Source organism: Dipteris shenzhenensis, chromosome 2 (assembly GCF_047967505.1).
Source record: "Dipteris shenzhenensis isolate YYH24624 ecotype China chromosome 2, Dip_SZ_1.0, whole genome shotgun sequence".
NCBI classification, from domain to species: Eukaryota; Viridiplantae; Streptophyta; class Polypodiopsida; order Gleicheniales; family Dipteridaceae; genus Dipteris; species Dipteris shenzhenensis.
This window is the reverse complement of record NC_141597.1, coordinates 21,008,014-21,030,735: the sequence shown is the minus strand read 5'-3', so window position 1 is coordinate 21,030,735 and position 22,722 is coordinate 21,008,014. Positions and strand designations below refer to the sequence as shown.

Sequence of the window (22,722 nt, the reverse complement as noted above, 5' to 3'; positions counted from 1 at the left end):
TGAAGCTAAACTAAACTAGAGCATCTTCCTAAAGCATCTTCTGTCTATATACTATAGAAGCGTAGACAAGTTGAAGGACCTTCTTCTACCCATATGCAGTTCTTCAATACACTTACAACCTCGCTTACTTCCATTTCCAAAATTAAAGTTGGCATGAGCTCATACTTGCATTCCCCAAGACATGACTTATTCAGAATTAGACTTTGCAAGAGCGTATGAAACCGTGATTCAACCAAAGTGCCTATACCATGTTGTGACCCATGAAGAGGGAGTTAAGAGCTTGATATACAGCAAAGAGCTTTCTTCTTATGGGCAAGCATCAACACATGAGGACTACCTTGATAAAGAAGGTTACTGAACAGTATATGTAAGCGTCACCATAAATCAGCTCTCACTGATAACAACATAAGAAAAAAATTCATGAGGTTTCAGAAGGTCCCTCAGTCTGAAAAGCTTGTCCCTCAGTCTGAACAGCTTAGAGAGGTTCTCTCTTCCAGTGTCTACAGACGAAAGGGGTGTCCATCCCAGCTATCTTCTCTTCTGTACCAGAGATGAAACTGTGAAAGAGGGATGGTAATGCATTTCACTTTCAAGAGAGTTCTTTTCTGTATAGTTCTGATGCTGAGGCCGAGTAGCCCAATTAGTTCTTTCCTGTGGCTTTAGGTCATCCGAGCAAGCTCCATCTTGGGAGCATGGCTTGTAAGGGAGCCATCGAAGCTCAGCCATGAGTCCACAGGATGATACAGCCTCCCAGACAAATCCATATCCGACCTATCATCCCCCATTAGCAAGTTCTCTATGCTTGCAGGCTGCCTTACACTGAACTGATCCCCTTCTCCTATCAATCCCTCGTACAAGCCTTGCCCGGAGTTCTCTCCTCTTGCTCCATACCCTTCTCCTGATCTTTCATTGAAACCTGCATTTCTGAGTCTATCCGGGAAACATTCTTCCCTCAGCTTTTCGCTCTGAAGAGAGTCCCAGAAAGTCTGCAGTGGCGTGCTTTGGCTTGCCTGAAGGCTAGAATAGAGAGACTTCAGATCGGAGTCCACAGCTCCCGGAGAAAAGCTGGCCTGATTAAGACTACCTTGCGCTCGATTCATGCCAAGCACAGCGAAAGAAGGGTCTGATTGTGACTGGGATGATTGCAGAAAAGGAAGCTTGAGAGAATTTGGAAACAGATTGTCATTCGAAAGAAGTCTAGGACCTTGAGAAACACCGTCTGAGAGAAGGTAGGCGGACGTATCAAGAGTAGGCAAGCCCTGAACGCTCTGAGCAGGTCGAGTGGGATGGGGCTTCAAAACAGGCATCCCTGAAGCGGCCCAAAACTGAAATCCATTCTGTTGAACAGAAGGAGAAGACGGTATGCCGGTCAATTTCTGCACCATCGCCCGAAAGTTGGTCGTGTCTGCTGAGAGAACGGTGATTGGGGCTTTGTTGGTTGCTCTGGATCGTCGTTTGCTTACTTTTGCAGCTCCCGCTCCCGCAGCTGCCTGAGCAGACAAGGCCATCGCCGCTGTTCTAGGCCCCCAAGCCGCGTTGCCTTGCCCCTCCTCAAGCTTGATAGAAGGCGCACCGATTGTTGCACCTCGAGGAGCCGAGAGAGTGCTCGCAAAACGCCCACCTTTGTTGTCTTCACTCTCGTACTGGGCTAGGAAAGCTCTGGCACCTCCGGGCTTGCTCTCGCCCGAGGCAGCAGCACCCACGGCGCTGTTGCTATTCGCACAGGGGCTATTGAACGGGCTTCCGGGCCCGGAGAGTCTCTCTTTGAGATCGGAGGTCGACATGGGGGACGCGGCGTTGCTTGAATTGGAGCTATCCCCGTGCGATTGCTGCTGCTGCTGCTGTTGCTGCTGTTGGAGATAAGCGCTCGGGCCGTGCTGCTGCAAAGCCCGAATCGCCGCAGCGGAGCCCTGCGAGTCGGCGGTCTGCCAGGAGGAGCGCGCGGCGAGGCAGTGGCTGAGGGCTTTGGCGAGGGATTTAGGCGAGGAAGGGGAGGGATCGGAGGGCTTGGGGGGGGTACTGAGCTCAAGGCTGAGGGCTTGGGTGAGGATATGGGAGTCGAGGAGCGATTTCTGGAGGAACCAACGATCGGAGGAGGAGGAGGGGTGGTCGGGGGACTGAAGGGTCCAAGGCTGGGAAGAGGAGGGAGAGGAGACAGGGGGAGGCATTGCGGAAGCTATGGCGAGGGGGGGGGGGAGGAAGAAGAGGGGGGAGGAGAAATGGCGATGAAGGTGCGAGGCTATGGCGACGAAGGTGCGTCTGTGTGGCTATGGCGGCTCTGCGTCGAACTTGTGCTTTCATATGCTCTCCTCCTCCCCTCGAGAACCAGTCAATAGTCAAAAACGACGACTCCTTAAGACGATGCCCAAGACGTTGACACGTGTGCCCCACCACGTTTGCACCCATGGACTTTTTTTTTTCACCCCTTGCGTCCAAGTTTCAAATCCCTCTCTCTCTCTCTCTCTCTCTCTCTCTCTCTCTTTGGGCCTACGGGCCTCGGGTGGCAGTGTGTACACGCACGCATAGGTCGCGCTTGTGTGGCTCGATGACCAAACCCGCCATTCTTGCCACACACTCCAACGCGACTCGGGTGGTGCTCTGGTATGATGACACACACTACTGGCCCTTGTTGCCTAGCTTCTCTGTCCCATCATCTTGCAGCCACTTTGGATCCAACCAACAAACGTGGGATTCAGTTCACCATCCGAAGTCCAAGCAAGCACTCACACCCCTACCTAGTGGCACACATGTGAACGATGTCACATAGGCAAAATGGGCACTGGGGTGTGTGCATTTTGCCCGCATCTCTCTCTCTCTCTCTCTCTCTCTCTCTCACACACACACACACCCCCCCCCCCCTCTCTCTCTCTCTCTCTCTCTCCACACCCCCCGTCTCTCTCTTTCTCTCTCCACACACACATACCTACGTGGAACACCCTCCCCCCCATCCATCCACTACCAACCCCCCCACCGACAAGACTCACCCCTCCCTTCCCCTCCTCCGAAACCCCAACTCATCCCCACCACCCCATTGTAGGTTGCTCATCCCCCCTCCCCCCCTCCATCCACACATCCCAACTTACACGGCTTGTACCATCACATCACCCCACTTAACACCCATCCAAATTGGAAATAAAGGGACCATCGCTTAAAAGGTGTTCACGCACTTCCAAAAGAGAGAGAGAGAGAGAGAGAGAGAGAGAGAGAAAGAGAGAGAGAGAGATTTGGATGCATTAGGAGAGGGGCCGGTAAATCACAATCCTAATTGTAGGGACTCCACCACACGTTGCTCATCCCCCCTCCATCCACACATCCCAACTTACACGGCTTGTAACATCACATCACCACACTTAACACCCATCCAAAAGGGACCATCACTTAAAAGGTGTTCACTCACTTCCGAGAGAGAGAGAGAGAGAGAGAGAGAGAGATTTGGATGCATTAGGAGAGGGGCCGGTAAATCACAATCCTAATTGTAGGGACCCAAATATGTTTGTTTTCTTGCATAAACTAATAACATCCAAAAGATGTAGAAAAGAACGAGGGGAGATGCAAAACTAGGCGCGGTTACCATTTTACAACTACCTTTTACAACCTCTGAAGAAGGACTCACCCCAATTGAGTGGCATTCAAGGGAAACTTGCACACTTTCCACTAGAGAGCTCAACCAACAAAGTCAAAAGCTCATTTGCTTTCCTATGTGAGTGCGAGTTGTTTCACAATGGCACAAGAGCACACCACATGCACAGGGAAGCGCGCACGCGCACGCACACACACACACATCTCTCTCTCTCTCTCTCTCTCTCTCTCTCTCTCTCTCCATGTACTTTGTACATTAAATTGTATCTTTGCATATTGGAACTTCCTTTGCTAAGATTCATGTATTGCCACACTTTCTCATGAATAATGAAAACTTAAGTTATCACACACACACATCTCTCTCTCTCTCTGTCTCTCTCTCTCTCTCTCTCAACATGTACTTCGTACATGAAATTGTACCTTTGCATGTTGGAGCTTTCTTTGCTAAGATTCATGTATTGCCACACTTTCTCATGAATAATGAAAACTTAAGTTATAATTGTGAATAATGCTTCCCAATCAACATGGACCTCCTCAGATTGTGTGCGTATGATGTGGGTGTGAAGCGTGCATATGTGCAAGCACTCGCTTAGTTCGCATCCTTGTCGATGTCCATGTCTACTCCATGTTTTTGTCCATGATCATGTCCATCCACATTCAAGTCATGCCCCCATCAATGTTCGTGTTTGTGCATGTGAATCTGCACCCCAAACCCACTCGCACACACTTGTTTTAAAAGACATTTCAATAGGTAAGTCCATGTTTTAAATGTTCTATTGCACATACAAATATGCATGCTTGAAGGGAAGGGATCCTCATTTTATTTCAACAAATATTAATTACTATCTTATACATGTGCTCTTTTAAACCTCATAAATAAAGAAAGGGCTAACCACCCCCCCCCCCCATCTAATAAACTTGGCATGTTATTGATTTATTTATTGAAAAAAAAACCTCATAAATAAAGAAAGGGATAATCTCTCATGAAAGAAGTAAAAGAGAGCACCAAAATGCAAGGTGACCTCGAAAAAGTCCACAAAAAAATAAAGTCATATTATAAGGATCCAATGCACATGAGACACAACATATGTGATAGTACCTGAAGGATGGGCTACACTTATTGTGAATGCCACTATTAACACCCAAAATATTCTAAGGAAGTAAATTCATGCTATGCACATAATATTTGTCTTTGGCCACATGTAAATCCTCTTGTTCTCATCTAGTTCTACCTTTACTCCTAGTTTTCAAGGTGATGTTAAGAAGCATGGAATATATTCTATTCAAACATAAGGAGAATAGGCCACCGATCACATGATAGAACCGTGGCTCTGGGGGTCGGTCCCGGATGGCTATGGGCCGAACAGTTCTTGTGTGATTGGTAGCCTAGTGGCGCAGAATAGAGCAACTCTGGGGGTCGGTCTCGGATGACTCTAGGCCGAACGGAGAGGCCGAACGGAGGCTAGATACTAAGGAATCATGGTTGTTGTAGCCAGCGATGATGATGGGCTTCACGAGCTTGCTCTTATATAGCCACCAGTCGTAGTTGGTTAGACCCAATTGGGTGACCAACCCAGTCCACCCAAAACGGCCGATTGGGGGTCCCGAAATAGGCCATCGATCACACGATAGGAAGATAGAGAACCATAGTAGGATCTTAGTAAACGTTAACAACAAACTCCATCAAAAGCATGAAGATTAAGGATCATATGTATTTGATGTGCTCCTATAGTAACAAGTGTTTTCTATAGCTAGAAGAAGATAAGAAAATAACCCCATATTCTCATCCAACTTTTCATTTGGTGCTTATAGTTTAAAAGTTATGGATTTTTCATCTTATGGCCATATGTGATTTAAAAGATATTGCATCTATGAAGTAACGTGATATTAGCTACAAGTATCTCATAGTGTTGGGGATCATTAATAGATTTAACACCTACATCCTGTAACTGTATGAATTTTTGGTGGCCTAGGTATGACCATCTAAGACATTCTTAATCGCATCAAAAAATCCACCTTATGCAAATGATAAGCCCCTTTTTTTTTGTGGCGGTCTCAACAAGCCCCCCCTGCAAGGGTGACCATCGAAAATCATCCAATAACTGAGCATAGGCAAGACTTGAACATGGGACCAACATGCACGCAGTCTGACAATCCAACCACTGGAGTAAACCACATTGGTTGATGAGCCCTTTTTTTGCAAAAGATTTAACACCTATATCACCTAACCATATAAATCTAATGGCCTAGCCATGATTCTCTAAAACATTCTTAATCTCATTAAAAAATCCAGCTTATGCTATGTTTATGCACATTTTTTGCAAAAGATGCGTTCATCATCTACACTACACGTGTGTCTACATGTAGAATATTATATACACATTAAAAATTATGTGCACATTTAGTTCTTCTTATTATGAGGTTGATTTAGGGAGCTTGGCTACTCTCAACACCCATTATGAGGTTGATATGGGGAGCTTGGTTACTCTCAACACCCATCTGACTAGCGATTTCAAATTCAAAATCCATCTTACTAGAGATCTTAGTTTCATGAGTTATCATACTCAAACACCTTTGAGTTGGAAGGTCAAAACCAAAACTCAACTTTCTTGGGTGTGATTCCCCGAGATGCTAACTCAATCATCATTCCTTAAATAACATTAATTAAGTGTTGTGAATGTCCTTAGGTTTTATTAACTACACCAAAATAAATCCATTTTTAGGCCCAACCTTGCAGCCATGCCTTGGGCACCTACATACAATATACCTAATTAGGATATAATATAACTCATTGCCTTTTGACTTGCTCACTTATGGTGCCAATATCCCCCATTTCCTTTGAGTGATGACTACATTGGTTGCAAGCTGAGTGGGGTATCTTATTTTTTATTGATTTCCTTGGCCAATCACTCAAGATCATCTAGAAAAATGAGTCATATTCCTAAATTATAAAATATCGCCTCATTTATCAATCTCAAAATTCAATAAATAGGCATTTTCTCATGACCATTTTTTAAACAAAGAGATGGCCTCATAATGCTAAGGAATATAGGAAAGAAGTAGAATAGGTCCCCTATTTGAAAATAATTCAAAATTGTATTAAATTGAGTAGAAACTGATGTAAGGAATGTCGTGAAGTTTGACGATCTAAATACCCAATTGCTAGTAATTTTCAGAGTTTTGTTAAATTTTGGCAAAATTTGACAATGCAAAATGGTCACATTATACTTCCCTATGTCCTAATGTCCATATAAGGACAATCAATGTATGCTTTTTAATTACTTTGATGTGGTCAGTAGAGGCATCGATATTATCCATAGAAAGAGTCATCAAACTACTATAAAACCCTAAATGCATAATGCCACATAATCCATCACATTTCTTATGGATTTTGTGTAGCTTATTCCTCCTGTTTGGTTTGACGAAATCTCCAAAATTATGGATTCCCCCCACTACATGTCATTGTGTGTGAAACATGTACCTAGGTTACTCTCTTCAAGCACCCAAATCTTCATATGTACATGCACACACTCTAAGATTGGAACTAAAGATGCATGCCTTCCCTTAGAAGTTGATGATTTTCTTTTATATAATATTGCAAATTGCATTCTAGACCATGTCCAGAAGTGAAACCAACATGCAGCTTTCATGCAAGATCAAGGGGTGGCCATGGAGAGGAGGTTGTGGGTTGTATGTGGGCAAGTGGCAACCCATGAAAATGGGATGAGGAGGGATCCCTACAATTAAGAAAGAGGGGGAAAGTTGGTGTAGTTTTTCACAGCATGTGGGTGCAATCGCAATGGCCAAAGCAAGGGGAAGTTTCTTGGTTGAGATTCTTAATTAGTTCACAGTTAGCCGACAACTTCAAGCCCACAATTATTAGGAACATGCCTTTGGTGCCCATGGTCTTGGGAACATGGTATTGTCAAACCAAAGTTTTGAGGGGCCATGGTTTTGGGGTGGCCAAACCAGATGAACTTGGGTACCATGTAACTAAACTAGATGAATCTATTTATATTGGAAATATACGATGTAGCCAAACTAGATGGGTCTAGGTACCATTTAACTGACCTAGATAAGCTTGGTTGTCATGTAGACGAATTGGATGAACTTCGTTCCAATGGAACAAAACTAGAGGAACTTAGCTACCAATATCTTGTTTACTTCAATTCAAGGGTCTAGTTCTTTGTTCATGATTAGAGTTTCTCTACAAAGGCAACTTTCCCTTGTTAGTCCATTCACATGTAGTTATGTGAGTTATCAAATTGTTCCCATTCCTCATTAGTGTGTCCATTGGCATGCTAGGCTTTGATGTCTCCCAAAGCCTTGGCACATAAATAATCAAACAATAGCAAATGCTTCTCCTCTAGCCCTTGGCGAGGGGTTGGCTCAATAGCCTTCATGAGCTTATAGCTCTACATGTCACTTCTTTAGCCTCACTTGGTCTATGTACATCACATGCCCTTCACTAGGGCATCACCATGTCGTGTCCTATCGTGGACTATGCCTTTGTTATAGCCATTGCGAGTCTTGTCATGCACTATGCCTTTGGGCCTTTGTTATAGCCATTGTGAGTCCCGTCATGCACTATGCCTTCGACATGGCCCCAAGTGATCTTATATCTCACTCTTCGCATCCACTTTCTCTACTCAGATCATGTAGAAGAGTTTGTGTGCTCTACCTTCAAAGTATGACCAATATACCCAATAGCCTTTTACATCATGGCTATATCCTTCTCATAGGCTATGCCCATCTTCTAGTGCCCATAATGGCCTGTTGTCTCTGGACATCACCTGATGTCCATCATCTACTAGTGCGCACCACTTCATGGCAACATTCTTTGTTGTTGCAAATCTAACCTAGGTATCATTTTGAAATGAGAATGTGTATTGACATACATTTGAGGATAAAACATCTCAACAAAGAATAGAATAACGAAGAGCAACATGCAATTGTATCCAAGCAATAGAAGTTAGGTAACAAATGGAAGCAGAGTTCTCAAGATCAACTTTCATACTTTGCACCTTCCCTCTAGGAGTTTCATAGTGTCTCAAAGGATGTCTCTTGTCTTAGAATCAAGTATATGGAAGACGTCTTCTTTCATGCCATGCCTTATATATAGATATTAGAACCAAGGCAAGCTCCTTACCTAACCAAGTGAGAGCCCTGCCTTTGCCCCCAAATCTCTCTCTCTCTCTCTCTCTCTCACACACACACACACACACACACACACAAAAGAAATAAATAAATTTGATTAGTAAATGTATCTCACACACAGACACGTATGTCTTTACACACTCACGCACACACACACATGCATACTTCCCTAACTATGAATTATTCTTTTCTGTACCCACGTGAAATCTTTGCTTTACACTTTCTTTTTAACCACCCCACATACCAAGCCCACTAATCGTCTCATATCTCCTCTAATCCCTTCTAACCCATGCACTCATTCGCTCCTTACTCCACTTGTGACTTAAACTTCACTTGTGGTTAAATTGTTTTTTTAAATTATCTAAGAGTCCATATGGTTGTCAATATTCCTAGGTAAAGCGATAACAAGCTGGGGAAAACAAGCATTACCTGTCTACCCAAACGTAACTATGATGTTCTAACACTTGGTTTGTTTGGATGGTGGCAGGTAAGTGGACCCCAAGCTTAGAACTTGGACTGCCTAAGGATTCAACATCTTTTTTCAATATTATGTTTGTCAAACTCAATATTATTAAAAATTCTTAATTTGATCAGAATTTTTGCAAACTCTAGTTGCATTTTTCAACTTAGATGTCTCAAACTTTTTTTCCTTATATGTTTTTCTTTTTTAACTTTTTATCCAATTGATGGAATTAATTGTATGGCTCAATTATTGATGGGACTTTTTAATCTAAACATACACACATGCGCACACGCACACACACACACACACAAAGGCATGTGCACGTGCATGCATGCACATGTGTGTGTGTGTGTGCATGTGCATACACACACACATGCGCGCGCGCCGCGCACACATATTACATGCTCTCACTTTTGTCCTCTTTCTCCCCTTTTTTCCCTGTTTACTTCTGCTCTCTACCTTTCCTCCCAAAACCTACTCTAGCTATAACACAACTCTTCTCCAAGATGCGAACATGCTCACATGCTTCTCCAACTAGGAGAAGAGACAATATTATAAAAGGTCTTTCGATTTCAATTTCACAACTCTTGTGAGCTTCATAAGCGCATCTCTCCTAATCGCTCCTATGCTTATTTGTACTAATTGATTTCATAACCTTAAGCATCCAAATTAAACATATTGAACATCAACCTATGGCTAAACGTCCTAATTAATTGCCAGAATTAACTTATAACCCATTGCGGCCAAAATTACTAAAAATCAACAAAGATTGCAAGCATGTTGCCGAATACAACTTCTATGTCCATTACAAGCATAGAATATTTAGATTGCGAGAATTCATTACATCTGTAAATTTCCCAAATCCGGATTCCCAGCAACAATCAGATATCCAAAATGGGATTTCGAGCTACAAGCTTTGCAAACAAGCTACTACTCTTCTTATCAACACACATTTCATGCAATATGGATTCCGTTCCTCATTCTAGCTATCATAGGTAGAAAGTCTAGTAAATTAGGGGACGTGCTGCTGGAAGACCGGCTTGCATCAGTAGTAGGAGCTGGCTCCTTTCTGGGTCGATGAACTCGTTCAGATGGGACACTCTCAGATCCGTTGACACTGAGCACACTTTCATTTGCCCCAGGAAGTTCTCGTTTGGAACATCGATAGGAGCACTAGCAGAAAGTGTGGCATATGGAGTCCACATACGGTCAAAGTATCTAGGCGCATCCACAACACCTTTAATGTGTTGGTATGCTCGCGGATGAGTGGATCGTGAGTTGCAACAGAATAAAATGGGACTAACATCACCTGGCATGATAGAGGTCGGTGAAACCATACTCTTCTGGAGGTTTGGAGCCCGCATAGCATCCATCCCTTTTCCCTGGAAAGGAATTATCCACGCCGTAGAGGGATATAAATGTCTGGTGTTGGGTTTTCTAGTTTATTACGTCCTCATGGGGAAGCATAATATTGCCCTAAGGTTTCAATAACACTTGTGATTGGCTAATTCTCGTGGAACTTGTTGGTTAATTGGACCTTGCAATCACGAACCGTGTGATTGGCTCATGTGATGGATTGATTAGTGATGGGCAACTACATGGCAATAAGCTTTGAGTTGATTGGTCTTTGGAGGTGGCAACCTATGCATGGCAGCCTTGTGGAGTTGCTTCTTGTGGAGAGGCAACAGAATGTTCAAGGCTGTAGATGCTTCTACAAAATGCAGTGGGGAGATTTAGTTGTTCCTTTTGTTGTGGCCTCGAGCCAGTAAGAGTCATTGATACTAACAGCTGCATATAGAGGTCATACCAGAGTCATTAGTAGTGCCGTAAGAGCTGCAATCTATCTTGTAAGAGCGACAATCCACAATAGTGGTGAGCTCGTGTCAGATTGATCTTGAGTCTGAAAAAAAAGTGTTTTGTGTATTTCATCTTCTCTGTTGATCTCGATTCTCACAGTCTATGGTGACTTATTGATGAAATACACATGAGGTTTCTTTTAGTGCTCAAATCTATACCACATGTGAGTAGTATAGTGCTTTGAAATATATGTAAAGAGTGGATCTCCCTAAAGTGCATTCTGCTTGCAATTTCCAAGATTTGGTATTAGAGCATGAGTATCCTACTATCAAGAAAAATTTAAGAGTGTTGGTCAGGTGTTGAGTGATATGGACTCCATGAAGAAAGAGAAGTCTGAGGCGACCTTTGTAAAATTCAACGGTCAGAAATTTTCTAGCTGGCAATTATCTACCAAGCTGTGGTTTATGCACAAAAACCTCTAGAGTGTGGTATTAGGGATGGAGAAGAAACCCAAAAGTAGTGGTCACAAGGCAAAGAAGGTCCCTCTATGGGAACAAAAAAATTAATGAGCACTTGTATGATGGGTCGAGCCCTCGGAGCAGAATATTTTCATCATATTGATGTAGGAAGGCTGTAGCAGAGAATTGGATTATTCTCAAAACACTGTTCAGCGTACGTATGAAACATTCAAAATCCATGCTGAAGCAAGAATTTTTTGATTTTAAAATGGAGGAAACAGAGAGGTTAGGACTCTTTCTTAACCACATGCAGACTCTCCTGAAGCAAAGCAACGATGTTGGGTCCAGAGTAGAAGATGAAGATAAGAACGCCATCCTTTTGAAGAGCCTACCTTCAAAATATCATGACAATATTAAGATTCTTCGATAAGATGATGATGCGGACTATCTTGATTGTGTGGCCATGTTGTTGAGTGAGGATAAGTGTGAATACTTGTTGTTCTCACCTGGTGAACATGCCTATGCAATGAGAGATAAACAAAAGGCTATGGGAGATAAGACTTGTCATTACTGTGGTAAACCTAAACAATTTGAACGTCAATGCTACAAGAAACAAAAAGATGAAGAAGACTGAAAAACGAAGGAGAAGGCATACATTGCAAACAAAGTACCATCGACTAGTGAATTTCTAGATTTGTGACAAAAAAAGACTGGGTTTTTTGAGATCAACGGCATATTTGAAAATCACCAGATGGTGATTGTTTGAGGTGGTTGGACTCTGTCGATTGCGTTGGTCACATTTTAGCCTTGATGATTGTGCTTGGTTCTTCTTTGTTCTGATTTTCTCTCCCCATTTCAGTCATGGGGGGGTTTCTTCGATTTTCTAGTTTATTACATCCTCATGGGGAAGCATAATGTTGCCCTAAGGTTTCAATAATACTTGTGGTTGGCTGATTCTCGTGGAGCTTGTTCGTTAGTTGGACCATGCAATCACGAACCATGTGATGGACTGTGGGCAACTACATGGCAATAAGCTTTGTGTTGATTGGTCTTTGGAGACGATAACCTATGCATGGTAGCCTCGTGAGTTGCTTCTTGTGGAGAGGCGACAAAATGTTCAAGGCGACAGACGCTTCTACAAACTGCAGTAGGGAGATGTAGTTGTTCCTTTTGTCATGGCCTCGAGCCAGTAAGAGTCATTGATAGTAGCAGCTGCATATAGATGTCATACTAGAGTCGTTAGTAGTGTTGTAAGAGCTGCAATCCATCTTGTAAGAGCAACAATCCATGGTAGTGGTGAGCTCGTGTCGAATTGATCTTGAGTCTTAAATAAAAAGTGTTTTGTGTATTTCATCTTCTCTATTGATCTCGATTCTCACAGTGTATGGTGACTTGTTGATGAAATACACGTGAGCTTTCTTTTAGTGTTCAAATCTATATCGCATGTGAGTAGTATAATGCTTTGAAACATATGTGAAGACTGGATCTCCCTAAAGTGCATTCTTCTTGCAATTTCCAACATCCAGAATGTAACATCTTAGCAAACATTTGTTGAAAGGCATACCCAGTCTGCAAACCTGCTTGAACTTCCAATACATAAAACAACGATAAAAAATATTTGCATTGGTGAGACAAACCTGATTCTTAATCTCGTCTTCCCCGTACCTGACATATAGCTCCTTCCCAACTTCCAAATCCTCCACACTCACATTTTTGCAAACACTTTGGAAATGAGGCTGGCTGAAATCTTTCAAGCAGTACCATAACATTCCATGGAATGTGTGCATATTGTGTTGCTTAATTGCACGACACTTCACCACACCCTCTAGCCTTTCAAAGATTTGTTTTTAATAGGGCACACAAACTTTCAACACCGATATAAAAGTTTTGCTTCTTAACGAAACTAACATGGAAAATTCATCCCTATTAAAATCCCACCCAACGTATTTCTGAATCAAGATATTTATGGTGAGAATACTTTGACCGAAAATTCGAGCCACCATCTGCAGGTGCAAGTACGACAATGCACCTCCTCTCTCGACTGCACGGAAACCAGAGATACGAGCGTCCTGCAAAAACTTCTCTATGTTGGTAAGAATAGCCAAATCCACATCTCTGCCTCCAATACCCACCGTCACGCTCAGCTTGAACACTTTCAGCTCTAAGCTTTTCTTACCAGCCGATCTAGCAGACTTTCGAGCCCTACGAGGTTTCGTCCTGCAATAATGAGGAGATTCAAACACAGACTACCCAAAACCCAATCACAGCATGCATCAAAACACAAACTCCAAACTCACGCCTCCATTGGAACTCCATCACGTAGAGCAACCGGCCCTTCCAAATATGCTCCCCTTCACCATCCTCCTCGTCATCCTTCTCTTCGATCGCAGCCAAAGCCTTCGCCTTCATGATCACGGACCGGGACATCCATCCTTGGAATGCCAAATTTATCCCGCTCAAGTTCCTCGACTACATTGTGGAGGCAACAAACCATGATTGCATGCAAGCAAATGCCCCTTAATAGCCCTTGGAACACTCGAGAACCCACCATAAACCCAACGACATGTGTCTATCACCACGTGTAAGGCCATGCAACCCTCCCTGCCGCCCTCTCCCCCCTGCCCCCCCTTCCCCAAAGTGAAAAATTTTATCAATACCCCATTTCTATCAACTGGGGGGTCCTATTAACATATAGAACATAGCAAGGAAAGTAGAGAGGATAAGGCTAGGAGAGGTAGATACATGTGCACTACTCTTGCGGTGTTATCAATCCATGTACACCATTAATGCTTGATAGGAATTCAATTTATCGTAAAGGCATGAAATTGAGGATGTATGTTATCTCACAACCATCAAAGTTTGGCCCATCTCTTTAGCAACCAATAATCAATGTCTTCTATTTTCTATGCAAATCTAGATCAGTGTCCACTTTGATGAATGTGTAGCTATTGTTTATCATTAAGACAATATCAAAAGCATCCCAAGGCCTCTAATCACTCAAAGTTTCCTCTATTTTTTTAATTGCTTGACATTTTCTTACATTGTAGTGAGGTTTTGAGATTTTGATGCAATGACTAGGCATGTTTTGTTAGCATTGATCTTATGGCCATAAGCATTTTATAAGACATCATCAGTTTTCTAAAGCTTTTCTATATTGCTGCTTTCACGAAGCACAAGGGAGAGACGGTGATCCACCATTTGTTGAAAACCAATTCTTCTTTGATAATCCAAAAAACTTCCTTTTGGGTTTGATTCAATGCATCTAGAGCAAAAGTTTTGCCTTTACAAGACTTCCTTAAGTTAATTGATTGAAACTTGCTTTAAAATATTATTCTCCAATTATCTCATGGAAAGCTTGAGACATTCTCTTCTAAAACTCTTCTCACCATTATACAATCCTTATAATTAATATTTGAGAGCGATTACATGCAAGACTTTTGTATTTGACACTTTTAGATGAAAATGTGATAATTATGAAAGATGTCATGGCTTCTCTAGGAATTTAGGGTTGAAGGCATTCTTCACAAAAGTGGAGGTGAGGGATCCCCACTAAAAAGTGTCCATACATATGCATGCAATATTTAAAGTGACTCATCAAAACCATCATATTTGAAAATCTTAAGTTTCACTCCTCCTTGCATACTAGAAATTTCGCTTTATAGGTAAATGTCACTTAGGGAATTTATTTTGCTTGATTTCATATCGGTATGCCATATTTCATTCTTAAGTGAGACCATGTCAAAATTTTGACTCATGCATAGAAAGAAAGGGTAGCATGGGGGTCTTAATGACGTTATGTAGTCAAATACCTTATCCCTCCATGCGGCTCAATATTTTGAAATGCATGTTGAAAGAGTCCTCTTAGAGTCTATTTGACGAAAAGGGCAAGCCCAGCACCTACCCGTATTGACGTTCTGTGAGCACCAAGGGAAGGTGAAAGCCTTGGCATGTGAATGAGAGGACTCAGGAGAGTGGTGTTTGGAAGGTTTAAAGGTCCGAGATTCCACTGTCAAGTTTCAACTTTTTGGAGTGGGGGAGGGGGGGGGGAGCAATTGCTTGCCAGGTGAGGGAGAGGAAACGTAAAGGAGCATCCGACTTGAAAAAACAAAAACAAAGAAGAGAGGGGGGAAAAGTTCTCACTTTATTGAGGTTAAACTTTAAACTGTAAAGGAAAGGTGAGTGATTCGAGGAAGCTTCGATGGAAGAGAATCAAGGCGTCATGCTGATGGTGTTGCTGAGGGAAGGGGAGCCACGTGGGAGACGGTGGGGGCCATGGAGGAGCCACGTGGGGCCAGGGAGGAGCAGATAAGACACAGGACTCAGGAGGGATACTCGGACCAGTTGCCGTCGGCCGGCGCGGCCGAGCGCTGATGGTGCCGGTCACCAAAAGCTACCAAACCCGCGGCGGCGGCGGGGAATCGACAGTCAACGCCGCGTCGTCAGGCCTCTCTTTTATTAAATGTAGACAACCTCCCGACAACCTTCAAAAAGGTTGTGCCTCCCCTCTCTGCACCTTCCCACGTTTGCTTACGTGTCCCCCCTTTCCCTCCCCTCCTGCCACGTGCCCCCACCGACCTCCCCTCCATTTAATTCTGATATCTAATTCTCAGCTGATGATAGGGCAAATATTCCGCAGCGTGATTTGCGCTCATCAGTTGCGCCATTTAAAATAATCATCAGATTAGGGCCCCCCCAAAGTGTGAAACTAACGATCCCTCAAGATCCCCCCGGGCCCGCCTGCCTAAGTCCTAACCAGGCTAACCTTATCCTGCCTAGAAGGCCCCTCAACACGTGGTCTCTCTCTGGTGGCCCCCCCCCCCCCCCTTCACCTAGGGATGAGAAATTTGTAATTTCCAATTCAAAGGACCAAGTCCCTCCACCTAGGCACCACGACCCCGTCTCATGCTCCTTGTTCTTGAATATAGGTTTAGGATGCTCTACAAGAGTGAGTGTTCTAGAGACGTGATCCCTCAGCACCTCATGAGCCCCCTTTATGTACACACACATGGGTTGAAATGGTACCTTGTGTTTAGTGTCCTAAGAAAGACCATCTAGAAGCATGCTCCTTGTTTTTGAATATAGGTTTAGGATGCTCTACAAGAGTGACTAGAGACGTGATCCCTTAGCACCTCATCAGCCCCCTTTATGTATACACACATGGGTTGAAATGGTACCTTGTGTTTAGTGTCCTAAGAAAGACCATCTAGAAGCTTACAGAGATACCCTTTTGTAACTAGGTCCTCCATGCCCAAAGGACTTTGACCTCACCTAACTAATCCTCATAGAATACCCTTTTTGTTGGCTTCTCCATGAGCAAAGGACTTTGACCTCACCTAACCACTCCACATCAAAGTCTTGATTGAATGCCTCCATTCCTTTCTTGAGAGGTCCCTCCCTTGCACCCTCCTTAGCTAATTCTTGGATTTTGTCCAAGAGTGGCCATATCTCTTTACCAGGTCAAATATACATATAAGTTTCCTTGCATCTTTATAGAGCGCTTCTTTATGCCCTTCATCATTAATGCTTTCAATTGCCTCCCAAGTCCCGACAAGCCATATCTAGCCATAAAGGAAACACCTTTCCACATACGTTCATGAATCTTAGCACTGAATGGTGAATGGTTAGAAAACACATTTTCCTTATGTAAAACAAATGTCCTTTCATGCGCTCCACATGGAAAGCTCCTTCACATGTAAGGGATGTTGACCTATACTTAGTGAAAGATCAATTTATCTTTCCTTCTCTTCCATATCAAAATGAAAGCAAGCACAAGATCCATGCTTTTCTTTTGAGCAAAATGCAAGTATGAGGTGAAAGGCAAAACCCATTAAAAGCTCGTTGCATCATTCCCCAACTTACTCAAACATGTTAATGTGAAAGGTTAGTTTCTGTTGGATGGATCCACTTATGCAAGAATAATAAATTGAAAGGTGATTAGATGTCCACCTTTGAAATCTATTCATTAATGGCATTTTTTCACCTATAACACAATTACAGATGCCATGAGAAGGAGGCAGAAGTTTGATTTCCAACATTAGGGTGAGGTAACTTTGCCTAACCTCAAAAGGGCTAAGGAACTAAATGACAAGGAGAAGCAATCTACAAATCCAAAATAATAAATACAAGGAAAATCAATTCTTTGAAGTGTATAGGATGTACTTTGCCAATGTTGATGTTATTGTAGCTTCATTTGCAAGTGTTCAATTAGGCATGTTACAAAACTTGAGAGGTGTATCAAGAACTAAAAGTGACATTGGCTGTTTTGTGAAAAAAAAGGCATAAGTTTTATTTAAATAAGCATGCTTGAGAAAAATATTAGACCTTATTTAGAGTATATTAATTAAATATATGCATTGTAGCCCTATGCAAACACTGTAAATGTTTACAAGAAATCAAAGAATTTATCAATGAGCTCATGAATAGGCAAGCATATATTTTAAACCAAATAAAAATGCTAATGTCATTTGTATGGCTATAGTATGTAAAGGTTCTCATTTTACTAATGAATTCTTGATATTTTTGTCAATAAAAAGGGGATAACCTGCGTACCAACTAAATTTCATTGTCCTATAGAATAGACAAGTAGAGTTAGGATAGAATGCGATTGAAAAGAGTGCAAGCATAATGCATGTGTAACAGCGGTATTAAAATAATGTTCTAACCTCCTTAATATAAAGCCTCACCATATGCTCCTTTAAAAGGTTGAAAGATAGTTGTCTTTCATGAACAATAAATGTGAGGCATTGCGATACAAGAGAAATATATTCATCGTTATTAATGTTAACATCCCAACAACTTTTGGTCTTGTCACTCACCTTTACTAATAAAGTTGTGGTTGGGGAAATTTTCAACAAAAGATTTTGTTTTCTAAATAGATCTAAAGATTTCAAGTCATGTCAACAACTAACTAGCATGCCAAAAATATAATTCTTCTTGGCACTAGGCTCCATCCAAATACAAAATATAAGAACCAAAATAACTAAGAAAAGTAGTTTGGATGGATGAGATGACACTTTCATATAGTTTAAATTGCCCACTGTTTACTATTTCCTCTCTCTTTTGAGTCTTCCTCCTTTTATTAAAACATGCAATCATTTAATTGTACAAAGCTTTTGAAGCTGAATATCGCTAACATATAAGAAAATTTGGATTGTGGTTTAGCTCTAGAATAAGCATGAAATGAATCTTCTAACAAATAACTCCCAACACTGTCAAAGTTTCAAAATTAGAATAGCCAAAAAGGACAAGTTACGTGACATAGGATGGCCTAGTAAAACTGTAGGACAACTGTGGGTCTCTTTAAGGAATAGAAAATATTTCACTCTACTTTTAGGATTTTGTCCAAATTAAAGGGATTGAGAAGAGATTTATTTCATTGCCTTCAATCTCAAGAATGGACTAGGGTTACGAATTAATTTTTAATTTTACTATTTTAGTAGTATCTATTTCTCTATTATAACTACTTTAGAATTATGCTAGTATTGATTTAGTACTATTATAGTAGTGACTAACTAGTGTGTAAGGTAGTACAATTGATTTAGCACTAGACTAGCTCCATAATGTACTAACTGCAAATGCAGTCTCTTATGCAACATGTCAATATGTAAAGTGAAAATGCAGTTGGTTGCTAGTTGTTGTTCTCCTCCCTTGGATCCTCTTCCAAATCAATGGCTAGGATTGACGTCCCTTTTTCTTTCATTTTCTTCTTTGGATCCTTTGGCAAACCAATGGCTAGGAATGAGGCCCGGTGCTTTCTCCTTCATTCTCTATTGCATGATGGATGGCTAAAATTGGCCCACCTCCTCTTTTGATCATGACCATTAGATATTTACATTGATCAAGAGTTTCTATTTGTGTAGCTGTAGATCCCGCTGCTAGTGTTGTGACAATAGGAGGAGTAGAGCTACTGGTGGCTGGATCATCCAATGGTCTAGGTATAGATCCATCGACATTCTCCCATTTGTCCTGAAGTAAAGAATGGTCTCCATTCGATATTTCCATGTGCAGTAATTGGAGTTGTCTAGCTTAGCAGATGCCTCCAGTTTGAGGTTGCTAGTCATAGACATGGTGCAAGAAATGTACTCAAAGTGTCGTGAAAATTACTGTCTGATTCAACTGCAAAACACTGATTATGTCAAGTGAAATCTGAAGAGAATCTGAACTGTCGAGATGAAGATAGAACTGCAATAGATAAAATCCTATCTGTGTTACAGGGCTTGTGGCAAATGATGTCGGGAATAGCCAAGAGGCTTTACAAGGTTGAAATGAGGTGCACAATGCCGTGAAATAGCCGAATAGGCTTTACAATGATGGCATGTGTGTGTGAAATTAAAATCATGTGCTATCTGCCCATCGAACAATCAGCAATGCCTCTGAACACTCTGAAATCTACTCGCTGAACTGATGAACGTCAAGTTTTAGGTAATGTAATGATGTGAAACCGTATGTGAGCGTATGGACTGTTCAAGTAGGTACTAGTCGAGAATTTTAGGCATGGCTTAGATTGGCAACTTGGGGAGATTCAAAGCGTCCCCTCTATGGCGATCTAGTTTACTCTTATCTAGATCTATACCAACTGTCGATTGATGAAAGAACAACAAATAATTTCTTTTCTTTTGTTCTTTTTAAGTGCTAGGTCAGATGCGTCAATGTAGAGGCGGATGTGCATGTAGGAAGTGCATTTGACGAGCGAAGCTCAAAAGTGAGTGATACTTGTGCCAAAATGTGCGCGTGATGTGAGAGCACATAGAGCATGAAAAATCGAGCGACTTTCCTTTTTGGAACACCCTCAAATTCTTCCTGGATCAAGAGATACGACTTAATCTAGGTGGACGAGCAAAAGGAGTGCAATGGTGCTCAATGATGATGTGTCACTATGGGTCACATGCAGTGATGATGTGGCACTATGCCTAGCAAGAGGTGTGCCTATGAAGGCCTATGCTGAGGTGGCAGGTGTGGTCACATGAAGTGCCTGTGGAGCACTATGCGTGCCTGCAGAGGATCAATGTGCCACATGGCACTCATGAGGTGGCATGGGTGATGATGTGGCTATGCTGATGTGGCAGCTGAGTTGGTAATGATGATGTGGAAGAGTGTTGACATGGTAGTCAGTGATGATGTGGTAGTCACTACTGCTGACATGGCAGTCGATGATGATGTGGCTGTTGATGTGGTAATGATGACGCTGGCCTGTTGATGTGGCTTGATAAGTGATGTCATGGCAGATAAGACCTACCACATGGCAGATAGGGGTTAACACGTGTCAACCCTCACACCACACCTTTGTGTGTGGTAACCCTTCTCATAAGGTTGCTGGCCTATGCCACGTGTCAAGCTGCTGACAGCCAAAATCATTTGATTCTGACAAAATCTTTTAAGATTCCATCAACAGTGTTCTGTATGGAGGCAGCCCATTTGGACATGCGGCCATGGAAGGATGCTAGAGATTGCTGGAGCTAGAGTTGTTGAGCTTTTTGTTGCTGTATTCCGATCGGTTGGGTGAGGCGTTGGAGAGGCTATCGGAGCCCGTTGGTGGAGCGGTTGGTGCTATGGGGAGCTGCTTTATGAAGCGGGCTGGAGCTCTCTCAGACAGCCTTGCTGGAGTTTGCAAAGCCTGTGGAAGAAGAGGCTGGGCTAGAGCGTTGCTCTTTGGTTTGAGAGTCGAAGGTTGGCTATGGAGCAACTCGGTCGTTCGAAGGTCATTGTATGGCGATGGAGGAGGCTCTGTGGCATCGCGTTCGTGCTCTTGTTGGAGAGGCTAAGATGCAGGTCATAGGTGCAGGTTTAGAGCCGTTTGTTGTGCTGGCGTTTGGATGTGGGCTCGTTGGCAGTCCGGTTTGTAGGAGCTACTACAATTTTTGTAGTTACTGGCAGAGACGTCGACGGGGTTGAATAGCCGATCGCTTGGAGGTAGGTCGATTAGAGGCAACTTTGCACAGGTGTTGGAGCGCATGAGTCTTGTAGAGGTTACAACCCATGGCTATAGATGCTAAGGAGCATGGCTTAGAAGCTTGTTGTAGAGGTCGATAGCAACTGCCTCAAGGCTGCATTGGAGAGCTATTGATGGCTGAGCATTTCTAGCAGTAGCGGAGGCGAGAGACTTGGACTACTGAGCTGTTTGAGTCCGGAGCCAGACGTGGACTCTGGAGCATATGGCGGGATGGATGACAAGCACGTATGGAGGCTGCACCTTGTACAAACTTGCTCTTTGTTATGTTGAAGCTAGAACCGCGGGAGGAGGTCGCCCATCCATTGTAAGCAGTGCTGTGTGGAGACACTATAGTAGGCCGTGAGCCTTAGTTACTGCTTTGTTGTATGAATCGTTTGCCCACAAGTATGGCCTACGTTGCCTTTGAATCTGAAGCATTAGATGTAGACATTCACTATAGAGTGGGGACTTGGCTACAAACTTTGGAAGCCAGCTCTCGATGAACTTTAAAAGTTCTATCAGTCTCTCAATCCAAAATCTCACAAAGATTGGAACCTCTCTCACATGAGCATAAATCTCTCTCTCTCACACAAGAAGCTCTCAAATCACAATGGAATGAACGGAATTAATACATATCCAATCTATACTTTGCAAAGGTGAATTATTATAGAAAAAGGATTCTAAAAAGGATGCAAAATAGATGCCCATTGTGGTGGCAAAGAGGTAAAACTGTAGAGGCATTCCCAAAATTATGCTGCTCTACAACTTCCACAAAATAATTTTCATTGCATGTCATATTACCATGCAAGACAAAACCAAAAGTGGGAATATGAGTTTGTTCCCATCTATTTTGTGAGGTTTCTTCTATTGCTCAAGGCTTGGAACAATTCCACTTTTGTGACAGCAACTTGATGCATGAATTGATGGACCATTGCACTTAACCCAAGCATAGAAATGAACACAAAGTATATGTGATTTCAAGGCATGTATGTGCTCTTCTTTGCATTCCATTGTGCAAAGTCAACACATGTGCAACCTGGAAACTCTGCCACTATGATAGGGTAGGTAAGGCCTTTAGCAAATTGAGCCTTAGTTTATATATTAAATGCATGCACCTCATTAGAGATGATGATGTCCTCTTCATAACCCCCCCATCCCTTGCAATGTCCTTCTCTATCCTATCTTTCAATTCCTTACTCGATTTTGATCTACATTTGACAATCTTTCCATAACAATGAGGTGCTCTTGCATGGCTTATCATACTGCCTTATCACATGTCAATGCCTTGGAAAACATCATCTAGGGTAAACCTGGCTTTGATCAAATTATCTTTCTCTTCT

At 42.5% G+C, this 22,722-nt stretch overlaps 1 protein-coding gene across 2 annotated transcripts; it reads right to left on the bottom strand.

Annotated features, from left to right (window-relative positions):
* Nucleotides 1-243: 243 nt before the first annotated feature.
* LOC147904471 (uncharacterized) lies at nt 244-2,307 on the bottom strand. Of its 2 annotated transcripts, XM_087386727.1 has the most exons (2): nt 944-2,307; nt 776-877 (listed from the first exon to the last, which is right to left on the bottom strand). In XM_087386727.1, coding segments are annotated over exons 1-2 (1,227 nt in total). In that variant the 5' UTR covers nt 2,169-2,307; the 3' UTR covers nt 776-875. The 2 variants fall into 2 exon arrangements, with proteins under 2 accessions (XP_087242845.1, XP_087242853.1); XM_087386719.1 differs by having other exon boundaries at nt 244-2,307.
* Between the last annotated feature and the right edge of the window lie 20,415 nt (nt 2,308-22,722).